General features: G+C 38.1%; 1 protein-coding gene across 1 annotated transcript; it reads left to right on the top strand.

Moving 5' to 3' along the window:
* Window positions 1-5558: 5558 nt before the first annotated feature.
* LOC133107927 (extracellular calcium-sensing receptor-like) lies at window positions 5559-16754 on the top strand. The gene is made up of 6 exons (XM_061217234.1): window positions 5559-5695; window positions 5910-6201; window positions 11230-12024; window positions 12116-12343; window positions 13684-13807; window positions 15841-16754. Exons 1-6 carry the CDS (start codon window positions 5577-5579, stop codon window positions 16752-16754), a joined length of 2472 nt encoding a protein of 823 aa, XP_061073218.1. The 5' UTR covers window positions 5559-5576.
* The last annotated feature ends 1476 nt before the right edge of the window (window positions 16755-18230 follow it).

Raw genomic sequence — 18230 nt, 5'->3', positions numbered from 1 at the left:
CAAATGCATGAAATGTGACTGATTTGAGAGTGTCTCTGCTCATTCAGACAGTGTGTCTGTAAATTTTTTCCCCAGAAACGCTGTTGCCTAATATACCATGACACATTTATCATTAGAATTGGGTTCCACACAGGACATAATTACTTTTCTTTTTTGGGGTTCTGGGGTTTGGACGCTGCACCAATGTATCAATTCTGATGCAAATAAATCTGCACTGAGTATCTGTAAAATTATAAAACAAAATACATCTGACAATATATGTTCACTAATACATGTGCTAAAGATATGCAAGAATATACACTAGAATTGAGCAAATGAATCTATTCAGCAACTCACAAAATGTAGCTAAATCCTGACAGCACATAAATAAGCGGAAAAGGTTAATAATACAGACAAAGTATCCTACAAAATATGGCAATGGGCAACTGTACATTTAACAAGGAAAAAAAACAGTAGAATGTACATTGAATTTCATATTATGTTAACCCACTCAAAATACGAAATATCCAATGATAAATATTCAGTAGAAAGCTATTCACTTTGCAATCTTTTTACCACATTCTGAATTTGAACTTCAATTTGAATGCACTTAACTATCATAAATAAAATATGAACATTCGGAAATCTACCATCGTGAAAGTAAATGCATTGAAATATAATGCATGTTCAGCTAGCTACTTAAACTAGCTTGTAACACTGGAAAGCCATTTAACTTGTACACATGTTCGATTCCTAGCTTCCATTGAAAATCTATTGAATAACAAACCATCCACTCGAGATATGGTCATATTCATTGATATTATTTACAAATGCATATTTAGATAAGCGCAAATACAACCCTTTTCAGACAACGCCACCTACTGGACAAAATAAGTTACTGATAACTATGGATTTCTCCATTACATAGCTAGCATTACATAATTTGTGACCATTATAAGCATAGCCTATTGCCAAATGCTGGGAGAAACAATGGGCCTCATTTATAAATATTTTTGGAAATCCATGTGCAAATGTATGTGTGATACTTAAAAAAGGACCACAGAAATAATTTTCAGGAAATTCAAAGAGATGGCCAAGAAAAGATGAAACATTTTTGTTTTAAAATTCTGTCTGGCCTACACACGATCTGATTTTTTTCATAATCAGCCAATATGACTGCCTGTGCTACAGCTACTTTGTAACACGCCTTTGCGAACATGAAAATATATATTATTTAGGAGTTTAGGAGTATCTTCTATGCCATGATGTTTTCTTATAATAAACTTGAACTTGTCTGGAACTCGCCGTTATTGTTCCTTGGTTATTCTTTTCAAAGTTGGACAAGGAAATTTAGCAGAGTGTCCTGGTGGAGAAACATAAAGCGATGTGCCAAACCTGACGAAGATCCACTGGGATCGTTGTCTACAATAAAGTTGTGTACGGAGCATATCAGTGTGCAGGCTTCCTTATTTTCATCCAAATTATCTATTGAAACATTGGTAATTAGTCTACTTTTGTCTATATAGGCTACATAAACTACATATGCGACACATAGGACTGGAATGTAAAATGTGGAGCGGCATCCAACCTGCTGCAATTTCCTCCACATCAGAGATATTGCTGTTTTTGTAATCTCTGTCTTGAGTTCCACATACTGTGGAACAGGTAAAATAAATGCTTACTGACTGGCTTTATCAAGGAGCGATATATTTTCACTGTCCTGTGCAAGTCCGCAAGAAGCTGAGGAAGGAAAGCACTCTGGCTCCAGTGTGTTGCACAAACTGAGAAGAAGGTGTCTGGGCAGTCGGAACCGACTCAAGAAATTGGATCGGTCTTTGAATATGAATATTAAGTAAGCCATGCTTTAATCTTCTATTAAAGAAATACATGTAAATGTTATGTAAATTGAGTCTAATGCTGCGTTCATTCGGAATTACCAAATTACAACCTTCCTACAGGGAAAAATAGTTCACGCCAACCTCATTGAGGTTGAGGCAGAAAACAAAACTCGTAAATGGCATTAGCCACATGTCATGCCACTTCCATACCACTTCCATAAGGTTTGAACTTGAACTCATTATTATTTGTTGTTTCTTTTTTGAGCCTCACCAAATAAATCGGCTTGGTCTTTGAAGATGTGCTCTTTTTGAAGTAGGCTATGCCTACTGAGACCATTCGTTTGGCTCCTATGAATAAACGGACATCCGAAAACTTTGATAAACCCCACATTATTTGTACGGTGAATTTCGTTCGGCTCCAAGTATTTGCACCAAGCATAGGCGGAGATTAGAGAATAGAATGTAAAAATATCTCAACGTGGAAATCATTATTCTTGGTTTTGTAACGGCTAGCCTATATAGAGTTTTAGGTGTGCATGGTTTTGTCATAGGAGCTAGCCAGCATGTAATTAAACAGCTAACGTAGTTTGCATGTAGCCAGTTAAAGTAATCAAACAATAAATTATCGTTTCTTACTGAATCCAGCAGACAAACACACCATCCATGCAATCTATCAGTTGTGTTAATATAAATGTCATGATGAATAAATAAGAAATTAGTACTTCCAGATCAGCTTTTGTTTTTTGTGTGTATGTAAAGTCTAATTCCTTCTCTTTTCATAAAAAACTTGGTAAGAGTCACGTACATGATCCAATTCAGAATACAGTGACAGTATGTGACAGTGTGGTGGGGAATCTGTTGCTAACAAGAGACTACGAACCGGGCAGGCTTATATGGCTCAGCCAAAAGTGTTCCTGGTAAAATTGTTCACATACATACACACATTGCTTTATAGCTTAGCTTACAGCTAACATTAGCATTCCCTGTAATGTTACAGTCAAATGCTGCTGAATGCTTCTATTAAAACATCCACAGATGTATTTATTTTAACCCCTTCAGTAAAATGGTTACTATTCTTCAATCCTTTTGACATCAGACATAATCCTGGTCTCTTCTGCAAGGTAACCCTTTTCGGTTTGTTTTGCAGGACAGAATTACCTTGAATATTACTGAAACAATGTTACATTAGCTCAAGCACAGTGAAAGATTTTTCACTGAAAAGATTTAATGTTTTTGACTGGATACAGATTGTTGTAGCTGTGGCTGGTGCACACAATGGAGCCAGGTCAAAACACTGGACAAATGTCCTTTCGAATTTGAGGACAGTATCACCAAAAATGTGCATTCTGTGTCATTTAAAAAAAATCTATGTATAGGCAGTTTTCCAAAAAGGACATTTGGAGACTCCAAAAGGACACGTGGAAATATCAGTAATATTATGGGTCTCATGAGGTGTAAAATACTGCATTTTCCTGAAGAAACTTCCCCTTATGCATCCTGAATAATAATAACATGTCTTGAGAATGTATGTAGATTTTATATCAGTTCATGTCACCAAAAATGCCCTCTATTGTCAACAGTGTTTTCATATAGAAATATTCACTCAGAGGAGAGATTCCTTGGAAGTCCTCTACTTAGTTATAGACATCACAAAATATTTTTTGTGGTTGTAATCTGTCAACCTTTTTTGGCACGAAATCTTAAGAACTGTATTTGCCTAAGTGCAACAGTCTCAGCGTGCATATAAAATGCTAGGGTTTCTGTCATGATCTATGTTTTTCTGTCTCAGTATTTTTATGTATGCAAGTCCCCTGCGTTCTCACCTTTTGTATCGCTCTTTGCTTTCCGTAGCTCTGTTTTCTGCCATTATTTCCTGTTCATTGTTTCCTGATTCTGTGTCACCCACCTGTTAGGCATTACACCTTGTTATCTGTCTATTAAAACCTACTTCTGTCTTCTGTTCATTGCCAGATTGTAATGTGCTTCTGCCATTCATTCCAGCATTTTCTCTGTACCCTCCTGTCTATATTGGAACCGCTGTTTTTGGAATTGGATTGGACTTTAATTTGTTGCCTTTTGGATTTCACTCTGCCAGATCTGATAGCCTATCCATTTACGATCTCTTGCCTGTGACTCCCACTCTGTCTTGGATCATCTCTGCTGTGTCTGGTAGCCCCAGTTCTGAACTCTTGCATGTATTAATCACCACAAACTTTGTTACCTGTAATATTCCTGTCTGCTTGGATCTGACCATTGCCAGCCTGACCTGATGTAAAGAATAAAGACATCCTATCAGAGACATCTTGGTTTGCGATTGGTTTCTTTGTTCTGAGCCCTGACAGGTTTCGTTAAAAAAAATGCCATGTGCGTGCTTTATGCTAGCCAAACAAACTGTACATCTTTGGAAACTTAATGCTATTAGCTAAAATGCTTCACTTCAATTTGTCACTTCAATAACATGCCTGTAGTCGGTTCTTTGCTATGCAGAAGTTATACTGTATTTTCTTACACATGGATTATGCATTTTCTCTGCAACTACATTATTGATACTGGTCAGAGAATCTCCTATGCGGGCTCTTTGTGTTCCAGAGAGCCTATTGTTACGACTAGGAATTACACTAACTGTTTTGGCACTTGCTGCTGTGACGTCAGTCAACCTCTGTTCCACAAGTGATTTAGGTTGGCCTGCTAATTTATGTGTAATCACACTCACCTGAATCCCTTTGCATGTATATAGTCTGTCTATTTCGTCATGTGCTTTGCCAGATTGTTATCTGCCCTGCTTACCATACTCTCCGGCAGTTTTATACAGTTACCTGCTCCCGCTTCATGCTTTCCTGATTCTTTTGTCTGACCTACCTACCCTGTGTTCCTGTATCCTGTTACCTGCTCTTCTGTTTGTTGTTCCGTATCATGTCCTGTCTTCAGCCCTCCATCTCAGTCAGTCCCTGACTCCCTCAGAGGGAAAAAAGTTTATTCTTACTGCACACCGTTGCTATTTACCAGCCAGCGACTTAGACTTAATTGCCACTGACATTACCTTATTTCTTGTAGTATGTGGATCTCCAAAATGCAGAGAAGGCGAGGGCCCCCATACTTGCTTTGCCACCCACATTACAAAATAAGGAACTGTCATCGATAAAGCAATGGCATCTTAAAATAGGTTAGTTATACTGATTGAACTATGAGTCTTAACGCTTTCAAACGGTACATCCTGTTACCGTAGTGATTGAAAATTGCACCACGAAGAAAGGAATGAATGCAAAAAAACCCTCACTGGCCCCACACATACATACGTGTATACACATAGGTTTATAAAATATTACTGAGTTAGGAAATCTAATTTCGATGTGATATTCAAAGAGTAGGCAATGAATTAATTGCACTTTGTGGACAGCATGTTCTTAACACATTCTCTGGGAAAGATTCCAGTCAATCTATTTCTCTATCATATGTGATACTACCCCGGAATATCTCACGTTTAGCACAATGTCCTGCTTCTTAGCCCCAACACCAAATAAGTCTCTTTCAGAAAGTAGGAGAGAAGCCTTAGAATGATGTTTATCTTTTGCCCCCCTCTTCTTCTCCTGAGACACACAGATCTATTGAGAATTAATACTGCTGTATTTAAACTGGGTACAATGCAATTCTGGATCTGAGATGTGCAGTGGGATGGCACTGCAGACCATTCTGCTGGCGCTGACAGTCCTCTGGGCTGCAGCACAGACCCCACCATGCAGAATATTGGGGAGGACAGCCATGCCCAGCTTCTATCGACATGGAGACATCAACATTGGTGGGGTCTTCGCCCTGCACACTGAAATGAGGAAAATGACCATGCAATACACAAGGAAACCAGAGCCAATGAAATGTGAACGGTAAGAAGAATTAAGACTTTAGAATTAAGGAATTTAACACCTGTTAGTAATGGTTGTACGTGTAAATGTAAAAATATACTAAGCTATGGCCCCTTATATTGTCGAGAAAATAAAATACAATATCCATTTTCTTATCCAAGTGAGTTGAACTGTTCTTTTGTGTATCTTTGGGTGTATTAATTAGTAAATAATCAACATAATATATGATTTCTAGAGTTAATTTCAGAGGATTCCGAGTGGCCCAGACCATGATCTTTGCCACTGAAGAAATAAACAACAGAACTGACCTCCTCCCAGGTGTATCTCTTGGATATAAGATCTATGATTCCTGCGTTTCTACAATATTCTCTCTAAGAGCAGCCATGGCTCTGATGAATGGTCATGAGGAAACATTGTCTGACACATCATGTTCCACACCAGCAGTAGTGCAGGCCATTATTGGGGCATCCTTTTCAACTAATTCCATTGCAATTGCAGCAACTGTTGGATTATTTCAAATTCCAGAGGTATGAGTTCCATTTCTCCTTTATACATATGAGCGAACAATAACTCAATAAGCTATGAACTGAAATAAGCATATGTATATGAAGTATATTTCTACATTAATCATGTTAACCACATTTCAACTTTTAGTGACAACAAATATAACTGAAATGATTTACTAGGTGTTTTCTGGTAAATAAAGCAGGTGTTTTCCATTTTGCCAATTTTATGTAACTTCATATTATATGTATATTATAATTACCTGTGCACAAAACAATAACAAAAGGTCTCAGTGTATGTTTGCATCGCTCAGTTCTCCCATGTAAAACTGCACAATTTAAACCTCAGTATCTCACCCATTTCAAAATCTCTACCACAATGGCCACGGGCTCACCAATTGCTGATTTTGGTATAGCTATGTTATGCAATTGCTATGTTGAGGATAGCCTACTCCCAAAAAAATATAATGAGAAAATTAAGACTTTTGTGCAAAAATAACTACATTTCAATACAATGGATCCTGACACAAGACCCTTTATTCTGCGCATGATTTTTAGACATGCACGCTTTTTATAATTTCATGGTTGTAGAGTGTATTACATCTTACATCAAAATTAGAATTTCTGACGATGAAGTGTCCATCCACTTAACATGGGGAGATGACAATGCCAATTCAAAATTCAGGCTAGCTTCTTCAAGTTTGTACTGTTCTAAATTCTAATCAAACATGAGAATAAAAAGACACTATTATGTCCATCAAAGGCAGGCACTGCCAGCCAGGCAGCAGATATTCCACTGACACTGACAGTAGTAGTAGCAGAGAGCCAGGCACACTGTCCAAAGTGGCAAGCACTGAATTGAAGGTGTTGCTGCCAGTAAAGAGACAAGCTTGGTCAATGTACAGCAGCAGAATAGCAGGCCTATTTTGTTAATTTGACTACGATGGCGGGCTACCATTAGTAAGCCAGGCAGGGGGCCTGAGTTTTCCCATCCTGCACTGCATAAAAACACCCAAGTCATTTTGCTAGCCAGCACAATAATATAAGATAATAATAAAATAAGATAATAATGTAACTAGGGGCGGGAATCACAGAGTCATTCACGATGCAATACTACTTTTGATTTTTACACATGTTGGCCACCGTTACTACTTTTCAATACCGACACTTGTTAGTGGATGCAAGTATGCTAGCAATAGTTATTTAGCTCCTACAATAAGACAATTTCAGTTTTAGGCTGACCGTTTGGATTTACAAAGGGTTACTACTAAGAGAAAGTTAAATTCTTATTGCCGTGTTTGAGATTAGAATTCTGGCAACAGCCGATGACTCCCAAACTGTTCGTAAAACTGTAATTAGGCATATCTCCTGTTAAACAACATCTTTCTTGACCTAACTCAATATTTCTGTGAATGAAACCTGTCTTTTCAACATTAGCTAATGCCAGTACCAGCACTTATTTTTTCTCCGCTTCAAGAACTGTTTCACTTAACCAGTTGTTGAGAAACTAGCTTATTGACATTTTCAGATGACAATGACAACAATCTCTTTTTCTGCATAGTGAAAATAACCTTTCCCACAGCAATGAGTCTGACCCCTGAAGCCTTTCTTTACTTTTATATGAAAAACATCTAAGGGAACAAACTAATTGTTTCACAAATTTAAGGATTCACAACTACGGTAGCCTATAAACAGGATAATGAGGAGAAGTACGGTTATGTTATTTTAATTAACTCTACGGAGGGGAGGGTGGCTTGTCACCTTACGCCCTGCATTAAAATCATCATTAAAATCAAGGTGTATTTTAAAATATTGATACTTGCTGCCACTATATCAATACTGTATCACAGAAAAAAGCAATATTATGCTGTATCAATGTTTTCCCCCAAATGTAAAACTAGTCAAGGGTAGCTAATAACGTTAACATATCATGAATAAATGGATTGACTGTATTTCTTTGAATGCATGTCTTGCTGTTGCTGGAAAGCCAGACAGAAGATTTACTTGATTATCCCTAACAATCTGCCTGCGCTCCATCAAGGTGCATCATCACAGATCTTTTGCAACATGCTACAGAAATGTATAGTTTATATTCAGTGTTTGCAGAGCAATAATTTAATTGCATTTATACCCATATACATGGCTGCATATTATTATTTTGAGAAATCCATCAGATACAAAAAAAGATACATTATACAATGTTCTGTATGAAAAAAGCAAAACAATTCCATCAGTTACAAGATCATTTGGACCAGTGCATTATATTACACAAACAACAACTATTCCACACGTTGTCAATCAAAGTATTTGTGGGTCACTCTATCATTGAGTGACTATGTCTGAAAATATGGATAGGTATGTATATATAGGCCCATATAGTATGTACATACTATATATATCCACTTCTTAGCGGATACTTTTATGCAGAGAAAAATTCTACAAATACTGTCGAAGTTATTGGGGATCTGTGCTCATGCACCTTGATGGAGGGCAGGCTGATGTTATTGTTAGGGCTGATCAATTACCGGCCTTTTGAGGCTTTCAGCAAATGCAAACATTTCACTTAACCCTTTCCATAAGATGGAATTTGCTTAGGTATAGTCCCGGCAAAAACACAGTTTTCTCGAAAATGGGTTAACAGATTACGAATTAAACTTCAACTTGTATGTATTATGTGTTTATTCATGCAACTTCTGAATTTTTGTTCTCATATTGGAACATGATTTTGAAATTGTTTCAAGAATTGTTAGAATTAGCCTTTTATTGTCTCAGTCTCTGACTCGGTCCACGTTGAAAGCCATTCATATGGCATGGGGCAACTTGCTGTTTTATTGTCCTGCTTTGCAAATAAGAGGTAGATACGAATCTAGATTTGAACTATTTTACCATTTTATATTTTACAAACACAACTGAATAGGCCTTGATAAAAGGTACTTAATTTTTACTTCCAGGAAATGCACTGCAGGTTTTGTTCAGATATTTGCAGATTCAGCATAACACTGTAAATACTGACAGATGCAAATATATGCAATGTTAAGAGTGATAGTGTGAAACACATGCCTTTAGAAATATGCCTTCAGCTGCACTTTCCACATCAGACTTTTTTGGTAAAAGAGACCTTGTTCGGGTCATTGAGAGGCTACTTTAATGACCAGGGGCCTCATTTATAAACGTTGCGTAGGCACAAAAGAATGCGTACGCCACTTTCTAAGCAAACTTTGGCATTTATAAAAAACGAACTTGACGGGAAAATGTGCGGTTCTCCACGGAAACTCTGACCCATGCGTACGCACATTAACTGGAGAAATGAGAAACTGTGCCTTTAATGCTCGTGACGTAAGCCCAGGAAAACGGGAAGTGAAACAGGATGTGAAAAGGTATAAAGATTTGCCGGGAGTTGTGGCTGGGTATGGCTGCTGTAAGGATGTGCTTCGTCCCTGTTATACTTATTAAAGTGTTGTATTGTTGAATCTTGCTATACGGGTTCTCTCCCTTCCTAAGTGCAACACAACATTTGGCGACGAGAGAAGTCGAAAATGATACACAACAGATACCACTGTGTAAAATAAATCAAAATTGATTGTTGTTGATTGTACTCTTAAAGGGTTCTGATTTTCTGCATGTTTACACTAGGACTCGGAACTATACTGTCCTCTCAGGCCCTCTGCACTTGTTCTTGTGTTTAATTTGCACTTTGTTGTACGTCGCTCTGGATAAGAGCGTCTGCTAAATGCCATGTAATGTAATGTAATGTAATGTAATGAAATATTACCTCTCACGTATCATATATGAAGAGTTAATTTGCAAAAACGGATAAAAGCCTCTCTTACAACGAATAAACAAACAGCTGTTTGATTGATGCTCCCTGGAGTGCCCAAAAAATATGATTTAGGATGATAAATATAAACGGAGATGTTGTTGTAAAATAATCCCTCAAATATGTAGACGAATTGTTAAACAATACTTCATGTTATTAAATGTATTCTCATAAATAATATGGAGAACAGTCGGACAAATTGCGCTGCACTGATGCCGTTTACAATGCGTCAGTCGGGCAGATACGAGTGCATAGTTTCATATATTGTTATCATATTCATATATTATGTTTTATAATGAGGCGGCACGGATGGTGCAGTGGGTAGCACTGCCGCCTCACAGCAAGGAGGTTCTGGGTTCGAATCCCTGTCGGCCGGGGCCTCTCTGTGTGGAGTTTGCATGTTCTCCCCGTGTCTGCGTGGGTTTCCTCCGGGTACTCCGGTTTCCTCCCACAGTCCAAAGACATGCACGTTAGGCTGATTGGAGAGTCTAAATTGCCCGTAGGTATGAGTGTGTGAGTGAATGGTGTGTGTGCCCTGTGATGGACTGGCGACCTGTCCAGGGTGTATTCCTGCCTTTCGCCCAATGTATGCTGGGATAGGCTCCAGCCCCCCTGCGACCCTGATCAGGATAAGCGGGTTCAGATGATGGATGGATGGATGGATGTTTTATAATGTGTTTATTGTTATGGATTTTTTTTCGTTTTATCTCTTAATTTTGTAACTGTGTTTTCAATGGTGCTAGACAAATAACGTGTATTACTATTATTATTATTATTATCATCGTCATCATCACAGTCGTTGTGCAGAACTGTTCGTCATTTACAATCAATCAGGATAATTCCCACACCTGTAGCTTTTCAGAGGCAATCAAATGGCTGAAATCCCTTTTCTTGGCCTTCTTTTCAGCGTTTGCCATTGTCGTCTTCGTGAAATGCATATTCATTAGGGGTGTTTCACTGCCTATTTATAGGCAACTGTGGGCGGGACATGAAGCTGGCAAAGTCACATTTAGAGTTGATTGTGATTTATAAAGGAAAACTGGCGTGGGACGTGCGTATGCACTGTTTTATAAATCAGAATATTGTTTTGCGTACGCACATCCTAGGTTTCATGCTTACGCAACCTTTTGACGTGAATCCTAAGCACAGTTTTATAAATGAGGCCCCAGAACTAGTGTATGTTTCCATATATGTTCAAGTTCTGCTATATGTGGCCTTGTCTATTTTGTTTTCAGATCAGTCACTTTGCAACATGTGCATGTCTGAGCAACAGAAAAGAGTTTCCCTCATTCTTCAGAACCATTCCCAGTGACTCTTACCAGAGCAGAGCACTGGCTCAGATGGTGAAGCACTTTGGCTGGACCTGGATAGGAGCTGTGAGAAGTGATGATGACTATGGCAACAATGGAATGGCCACATTTATAGAAGCTGCTCAACAAGAAGGCATCTGCATTGAGTATTCAGAGAAATTTCACATAACAGAACACGAGAAACTACTGAAGGTGGTAGATATTATCAAAAGAGGTACTGCAAAGGTAATTGTAGCATTTTTTTCTCAGGTTGAGATGAAGGGTTTACTAGAGCAGCTGGCCCTTCAGAATATTACTGGCCTCCAATTGGTTGGCAGTGAAGGCTGGATAACAGCAAGCAATCTAGTGACAGCCCCAGGTTTCAGAATACTGGGAGGATCTCTTGGCTTTGCAGTCACCAAAGGCAAAATAAATGGCCTCAAAGAATTTCTAATAAAACTTCACCCCTCACAACAGCCTGGAAATGTTGCTGTAATAGACTTTTGGGAAAATATGTTTCAGTGTTCCCTTAAAAATGAAAACAATCCAACTCGCATTGCCCCATGCACTGGATCAGAGAGCTTGAGGGAACTGGAAAACCAATACACTGATGTGTCAGAGCTGAGAATCCCCAACAATGTTTATAAAGCGGTGTACGCTGTTGCTCATTCTCTGCATGACCTGCTGGCATGTACACCCCATCAAAGCTGTACAAACACTGTGAAAACAGAACCCTGGCAGGTAGCTCAAGAACCCCTTCTTATATAAAATGCTCATTATGAACAAAGCCAACCATGAATTTATTTTGGTTGAAACACATGTTTCCCTACAGGTACTTAGGGCTTTGAAAAAAGTCAATTTCACTTTGGGAACTGGAGAGAAAGTCTCTTTTGACAAAAATGGAGACCCGACAGCCAGATATGAGGTGGTGAACTGGCAGATTGCTCCTGATGGTGCAGTAGAGTTCAGAGCGGTTGGCTACTATGATGCTTCTTTTCCATTTGGCCAGCAGTTTGTGATCAGTCCTGTTAGTATGGTTTGGGCTGGAGGTCAATCCCAGGTAAATTTTTATGCCGTGTGTGAAAAGGTGGTCTGATAACAGCACATAGTTTACTTTTATAAGTAATACATAATTAGAAATTAATATAAACTTTTGGTCCCCAAAAATTGGGGGGACTGTACAAAAATAAGTAATTCCTACAGATATTACTGGCATTTGGCAGACGCTCATATCCAGAGCGACATACAGTTGTTTAGACTAAGCAGGAGACAATGCTCCCCTGGAGCAATGCAGGATTAAGGGCCTTGCTCAAGGGCCCAATGGCTGTGCGGATCTTATTGTGGCTACACCGGGATTAGAACCACCGACCTTGCGTGTCCCAGTCATTTACCTTAACCACTACGCTACATGCCACTACATGGTTCACCCAATATGGATGTAAAAAGCCTCAAATTAAAGTCTGCACTTTAACCACATATTTGTTTTGTTTTCTGGAGGACAGAGTGAAAACAACAACAAATTTGTCACTGTCCAAAGTCGCAAGTCGCGACGGCCATTTTCACATGAATCAATATTTATGTAAATTTTTTTATTTTTGGCTGTTTAAGGCTTATATCTTAATTTTATTGAACAATATCTTGGCTTTCATAATCTGCAAGTCTTTATGCCAATTCAGAGTAAAAAAAAAAGAGGGAGGGACTTGGCAGGGTTAGTAGATTGCCGCACAATAAGCACCTCGGGCGCCTCGGAATCACGGCAACGGGCATGAGACGAGACGGCTTGAAGAAGGCGTGTCGTTCTCCTTCGGGCCGCCGAGGGATGGGGTACGGGCGGTGCATCTAATACTACTACCTTCAATTGAATCAGACGAGGTACAATTGGCTACCAAATTGGGAGAAAAAGGGAAAAATCTGGAAAAAATTATTTAAAAAAAAAATATATATATATAATTTTAAGCTTTAACATTCAGTGAGCAGCAGTTCTACGGGCCGAAACGCATTGTTAATGAGAGTGGTTAGAGGAGAAGGGCCAGACAGGTCAAAGCTGTCAGGAAGGTGACAGTAATGCAAATAACCATGCATTACAACAGTGGTATACAGAAGAGCATCTCTGAACACACAAAACGACAAACCTCTAAGTAGATAGGTTACAGCAGCAGATGACTTAATAAGTCTACTAAATACCTAATAAAGTATTACCAGACTGTAAAATGTTAACTGCAAATATAAATAATACTAGAAAAAGACAAAAAAAACATCACGTAAAAGACTATACTCTGGAAAGTCCTGAATTATCATACTTCTCTGTGACAATAACTGTTTAACAATTATTATAAAGTATTTACATGTTACATTATCCATGACTGTTTTGAATTATGAGCTGAAACATCTTGCACACAGAAACCCAGGTCAGTGTGCAGTGAGAGCTGTCCCCCAGGCACTCGGAAGGCTGTGCAGAGAGGAAGGCCTGTCTGTTGCTATGACTGTGTGCCCTGCGCTGAGGGAGAAATCAGCAATGCTACAGGTAACACTACCCAGTTTGTTGTGTTCTTTGGCACTAGAAAGGCTACGGCTTTTTTACTACCTACAGTAGAACCATGGCATCAGGCTTGTCCTGCATTATAGCATTGATTTCAGCACACATATCAACCTTTATGAAGATTATGAAACATGTATTCACAAAAGTATTGTCTTAACATAAAGGACAGAACTGAAGCAATTTCAGTTTCAATTAAGGTTGTTGGAAAATGAAAGATCCCATAACAATTTAAATTAAAATGAGAATAGGAATTAGCATTTTGTGGTAATTTGATATGACAGAAATCATGAAAATTGTAATTCAAAAGCTCAGTTTGTGTTTTCATTTTCAAGTTAATGCAGACCTACGCACTTTATCTGACAATTTGAAAATTTAAATGGAATGTCCATTCCTGTCACAACCCTGTCATAATTAAAATGTAAGTGGAAAACATTGAATCTGTAGCCTGCTTCCACGGTACAAGGCCGACATACATGACAATCCATTGTAGTTCTGGGAACCCTGTCATGTTACATTTTAAAAGGTGTATTTAGGCTGAGATTGTATAAGTAATTACCACCCAACCCATTTTAGAGGACCAAAATGAATTTGATGGCTTGTGAGCTGCTTCTGAATAGTCACCATTCAATCGCTTCATTAGTAAAGGTATAAGAAAGCTGTCAGTATCCATTCTAGGCTTTGGATTGCCTTTGGAGTCTGTAATTAGCATTTGTCAACATGAGGCCTAGAGTTGTGCCAATGACAGTCATGGAAGCCATTATGGGACAGAGAGTTTCCAAAATAACATCATTAAGAAGAAAGACAGCACTGATATATGTTTGGGATTATTGCCTTGCTGTGGGATATTGCACCGTCCAATGAGTTTGGAGCCATTTGATTGAACTTGAGGAGATGAGATGCTTCTGTAGACTTCAGAACTCATTCTGCTGCTGCTATCAGCAGTTAATTATATATATAATGTTTTATTAATTTATCTAATTAATAAAACATTCTGACAAAATTAACTCGGTATAAAACTTGTGATCACATAGTAACGTTCCTTTTATTCAGCCACGTTGTTTGGCTAGGTGAAGAGAGAGTCTCTAATCTTGCCACTGCTGTAAAAAACAACTGCCTTTGTTGTGTATAGCTTTAAATGTCTAAAGAGACACAAGCACACTGACACAATAGTTGCAGCAGAAAACTGGAAAGAATAATGCTCACACACTTGATGTAATGCTCCATAATCAGTTTTAAACCGGGTTGGTTGTTTTTACCTTTAAGTTAGATAGATAGGTTAGGCAGATAAATTATGCATATACTAGGAGCCTATGTTATGCGACACTAGGTACAAGCGAGGGAGGAGAAACTGAAACGACACCGAATAAAAATTAGTTGTTTGATTTTGTATTAGTCTCCATCCACAGACACCAAATTAGCTTTATCCACAATAATTAATGCAAGCAGTCTTCAACCTCTTCATCACTTGGCCCATTGCAATTAATACATTTTGAATGACTGATTAAATGTTATGGAACAAGAATCTTTGGTATATTATGGATATCGGGACAGCTAGCGGGGTGGCTAGGCTAAGCAACGTTAGCTAGCAATAATGTATCCCCACTCCACTAGCTAAACAACGGTACAAACATTAGCTACTAGCAATAATGTATCCCCACTCCATTACTGTTAGCTAAGCAATGCTATTACAAAAATGTACGCCCACTGCAGTTGTTAGCTAGCTAGCTTGGTAGTTTACATTACACCTTATGACACTGATGCACAAGTCATTTATCTGGACACTGCCAGATTATATTCAGTTATCGAAATAACTCATTATGCAAACTGACCAATAGAGACAATGGACCAGACCTTTCGGCTGTATAATAGGCCATATGGGCACTTACTTTCAACAGCACTATATTCACGCAATTAGATTCAATTCGTCGGATATTCAGTTGCTGGATAGCTTAGCCTAGCTGTTTACTCTGAACACATTATTACAATGGGTTTTCATGGTATTTATTGTTCTTTTGCAGATTCGAATGACTGCATTCAGTGCCTGGAAGAATACTGGTCTAATGCTAAAAGAGATCAATGTGTTTTCAAGACTGTCGAATTTTTGTCCTTTCAAGAAATTATGGGAATCATTTTTGTTGTTTTTTCCATATTTGGAGTGTGTTTTACTGCATTTGTAGCTGTGCTGTTCTTTATAAAGAAGGACACACCCATTGTGAAAGCCAACAACTCAGAGCTAAGTTTCTTGCTGCTCTTTTCATTGAAGCTGTGCTTCCTTTGCTCTCTTACCTTCATCGGCCGGCCCTCTGAGTGGTCCTGTATGCTGCGCCACACTGCATTTGGGGTGACCTTTGTCCTCTGCATCTCTTGTGTTCTGGGGAAAACAGTAGTGGTGTTAATGGCCTTCAGGGCTACAATTCCAGGCAGTAATGTCATGAAGTGGTTTGGGCCTCCCCAGCAAAGACTGAGTGTTCTTTTTTTCACTCTCATTCAGGTCCTGATTTGTGTGCTTTGGTTAACAATATCCCCTCCTCTCCCCAACAAGAACATGAAGCACTACAAAGAAAAGATCATTCTAGAATGTGATGTAGGATCAGCTGTGGGGTTCTGGGCTGTGCTGGGTTATATTGGACTCCTCTCTATATTATGTTTTGTTTTAGCTTTTCTTGCCCGTAAGCTGCCTGACAAGTTCAATGAAGCCAAATTCATCACATTCAGCATGCTCATATTCTGTGCAGTCTGGATCACCTTTATACCAGCTTATGTCAGCTCGCCTGGAAAGTTCACTGTAGCTGTGGAGATCTTTGCAATTTTAGCATCTAGTTTTGGTTTGCTGTTCTGTATCTTTCTTCCAAAATGTTACGTAATGTTATTCAGACCTGAACAAAATACAAGACAACATGTAATGGGTAAAACAGACATGAAATCTCAGTGATTAAATGCATAAAGGTATACGTACAATCATTTTGTATGGTATTGGACCACAGAGCCACCTACGAAATAAGAATGTCCTATCTCTTAAATTAGGTAAGTTACATAAAACTAAATATACAAGATAAATAAATAAAATAAATAAAATCTCAAGAAACGAGCACTCTGTGGATTAGTAGGATGACCACCAGCCTTTGGGTTCCTTCTATTATGGGCAAAAAAATACAATTCTCATTGCATTCATTATATGGAGTATCCTAATATAAACCTAATATGAATCCAACCGATTTTTATATATGAACAGGTTGCTTTAGCTACCAGTAACTAACCAATGGCTTACAGCTTGATCATTCATTAATATTGTACTGACTATATATAAAGTAATACTAACTGCTATAGAAAGTAGTAAAGAAGTTACATTAAAACAATAACAATATCTCGCCAATAAACAATATCTAGCCAACTCATCTGCCTTTATTTATGGCAATTAAGACAAGAACAAAATAACTTGGCTATATTAACTATATTACTGTTATGTTTTTTCCTCGGTGAAAAAGTGAAATTCAACATCACAAGGTAAAAGCTGCTCAGAAAGACAGCAAACAGAATAGACTACATTCCAAATGCATGAAATGTGAGTGATTTGAGAGTATCTCTGCTCACACCAATAGTCAAAGCTGTGTGTTCTTTGTGGAACTGGAGATTCAGACGTGTGTAAAAGTGCACTGTGCTGCCTAGCCAGATTTGTTGTGAGTGAAGAAGTTGCAATAATGCACTTCCGGTTTCTTTAACTATGTTCTCAGTTTAGTTTTTTCTGTTGTTTTGCATATATTAGCCATTTTCCCAGAAAAAATGTAGCCTAATATGCCAGGACACATTTGTCCCTATGTGTAGCCTATAGAATTGGGTTCCACACAGGACACAATTACTTTAATTGTTTGGGGTTCTGGGGTTTGGAACGCTGTACCAATGTGCTAATTCTGATGCAGATAAATCTGTACTAAGTATCTTTAAAGTTTTAAAACAAAATACATCTGACAATATATGTTCACTAATACATGTGCTAAAGATACACAAGAATATACACTTGAATTGAGCAAATAAATCTATTCAGCAACTTACAAAATGTAGCAAATCCTGACTTAGCTGGAAGGCTAATAAAGTACCCTACAAAATATGGCAATGGGCTGTACATTTAACAAGGAAAATAAACACAATACAATGTACATTGACATTCATTTTACGTTAACCCACTCAAAATACTGAATATCCAATGATAAATATTTAGGAGAAAACTACTCACTTTGCAATTGTTTTACCACGTTCTGAATTTGAACTCAATAATGATGAAAAATGTTGGCATCGACTAAGTTGTGTCTTGTAGACTATTTCAAGGAAATTTGCAATATCCACAGCTCAGAATTGATTATTACTTTGATCTAAAAAGGAAATACTTAGAAAATAAATAATTGTATTATTT

This window comes from Conger conger, chromosome 13 (assembly GCF_963514075.1).
Source record: "Conger conger chromosome 13, fConCon1.1, whole genome shotgun sequence".
NCBI classification, from domain to species: Eukaryota; Metazoa; Chordata; class Actinopteri; order Anguilliformes; family Congridae; genus Conger; species Conger conger.
Note: the sequence above shows the minus strand (reverse complement) of the source record. Positions and strands in the feature narration are given on the sequence as shown.